The following is a 2,278-nucleotide window of genomic DNA, read 5'->3' as shown; positions in this document are numbered from 1 at the left end:
TTTTTTTTCAGATGGTAGGTAGAAGAAAGGCTTGAAAAAGCTGCAAAGCAGGGTAGGAGGGGCTGTTCAGGATAGAGCAGAAAAAGCGTCCATCTCCTCTGAAGGCTAAGCGAAGAACAAAAACAATAGCAATCATGCAATTCCATGTTGATTAAGAAAACAAAATGAAACRGAAAATATGAAATGRCTGTCATTATGAGACTAATGTACTATGTGATGAACAAGTGATCTGTTCAGGGTGTACCTCAACTCTCTCCCATTGATTGCTGTTAATATGTAACCCGTAACAGGCATGGATAATGGATAAATTGMTAAACTGAAAACATWGCACAAAAAAGCTTGCTGTTGTGTAATAAAACAATATAAATGGGTCAYTTCAGATAAAGAGACTGATCCAGAAGTTCATTACAAAACAAGAAACCATCAGCTTGGTCGTGGTTCCCAGCAATGTGGACATCGCGACTACAGAAGCTCTGAAGATGGCTCAGCAGGTGGATCCAGAAGGAGAGAGGACTCTGGGTAAATAGAAGGGATTTTGTACAAATGTCRCACAGTCTTTCTGGAACAGATAAGTAATCCCCTTTGTTTCTGTCAGGTATCCTGACCAAGCCTGACCTGGTGGACAAAGGCACAGAAGAGACAGTGGTTGAAATAGTCCACAATGAAATCATCCAGCTGAAGAAGGGCTACATGATYGTTAAGTGCAGGGGTCAGAAGGAAATCACTGAGAGGGTGTCGCTCACTGAAGCAATAGAAAGAGAGAAAGCCTTCTTTAAAGACCATCCATATTTCCAGTAAGTTCACTCTGCTTATGTCACGTTTTTTGATGAATTGTTTCAAGATCTGACTTTTGTTGTTTTTTTCTGCAGCACWCTTTACAGTGGAGGCCATGCTACTGTTCCTAAACTGGCTGAGAAACTTACAATTGAGCTGGTTCATCACATTGAGGTGAATTGCTGTTTCAGTTTTAGTTTAATTAACAACTGATTAGGTTTAGTCTGATTTTTGACTACTTACAGTATATGTGATTTACAGAGGTCTCTTCCAAGACTAGAAGAGCAGATAGAGGAAAAACTAAAACAGACTCAGGCTGAGCTGGACCGATATGGCAATGGACCCCCATCTGATGCAGCAGAGCGACTGGTTTTCCTGATTGATGTGAGCTTCCTACATTTACCTAACACCTACATAATGACACAGACTGTATCTGTTCAATAAGCATTTAAAACCTTTAACAACTGTGTGCTGCAGAAAGTGACTGCGTTCACTCAGGATGCCATCAGCCTGACCACAGGAGAGGAGCTGAAGTGTGGAGAAAGACTCAATGTCTTTTCAGTGCTCAGAAAAGAGTTTGGGAAATGGAAGGCCCACCTGGAGCACTCAGGAGAAAACTGTGAGTATTTTTTTTGAACAGTGGAGTACAGCTGCTGAACCAGGTGTGACATGCTGTTGTTTGTGATGCAGTTAACAGCAAAATCGAAAGGGAGGTGGAGGAATACGAAGACATGTACCGTGGAAGAGAACTTCCAGGYTTCATCAACTACAAGACCTTTGAGGTGATGGTCAAAGAGCAGATCAAACAGCTGGAAGAACCTGCTGTCAGGAAACTTAAAGACATTGGAGGTAAATGAAAGCATTTCTTAAGGCATGGTTACATGTTTTGTGTCTGACAGACTTTTTACTTGGTTGGATAAAAGCAACAAAAGCTGTAATATTATAACAAAGCAACAGTGTACGAGTTTATATACTCTTACAGAGAAAAAAAATCACATTGAGCGCCCAAACAGAGTTGTGTGTCAGTACTGAAATTATTACTATGAGTCATACAGCTACTATACCTTCACAGCTGTGGCAACTGGTCCTCAAGGCCCAGCAGATGTCATTGGCTTGGAGTTATCAACCTTGCTGATCCCACATATGTTTAGCTGGAGAAAGATCGTAGGAGTTGGCCACAGTAAGACCAGATACCTGAGCCATGTGTGGACATCTGTGAGTTTCACCCATTGGTTCCTACAGCTGGCCACTGTGACAGAGTTTGCATCATACAAATGCCTCTTGCTACTTCTTGCAAACTCACAATATGACTTCTATCAAACTTTGTCGGTGTCTTGAAGAAGTCCAGGATTGGACACCCATGGTCTAATGCATCTGCCAACTGTCTTATAACACTAAGTTTTCACTTGTAATGTCATCACTTGAATTTCTGGTTCCTATTGTAGACGGGCACCAGAGGACAGCTGTTTGTTCTGGGTCTTTACAAATCAAATCACAGAATTTC

The 2,278-nt window shown here is 41.5% G+C and overlaps 1 protein-coding gene across 1 annotated transcript in view; it reads left to right on the top strand.

The window, feature by feature from the left end:
* LOC106518533 (interferon-induced GTP-binding protein Mx) overlaps nucleotides 1–2,278 on the top strand; it is a gene marked incomplete in the record, with an annotated part of 24,274 nt that overhangs the window by 4,959 nt on the left and 17,037 nt on the right. Inside the window, 6 exon segments of the mRNA XM_014009873.1 lie at nucleotides 381–519; nucleotides 596–794; nucleotides 870–948; nucleotides 1,036–1,158; nucleotides 1,252–1,393; nucleotides 1,465–1,622. Of these exon segments, the coding sequence (XP_013865327.1) occupies nucleotides 381–519; nucleotides 596–794; nucleotides 870–948; nucleotides 1,036–1,158; nucleotides 1,252–1,393; nucleotides 1,465–1,622 (840 nt within the window).

Source organism: Austrofundulus limnaeus, unplaced genomic scaffold (genome assembly GCF_001266775.1).
Source record: "Austrofundulus limnaeus strain Quisiro unplaced genomic scaffold, Austrofundulus_limnaeus-1.0 Scaffold62, whole genome shotgun sequence".
In the NCBI taxonomy this organism is placed as follows: Eukaryota; Metazoa; Chordata; class Actinopteri; order Cyprinodontiformes; family Rivulidae; genus Austrofundulus; species Austrofundulus limnaeus.
This window is presented reverse-complemented; position numbering and strand designations above follow the sequence as displayed.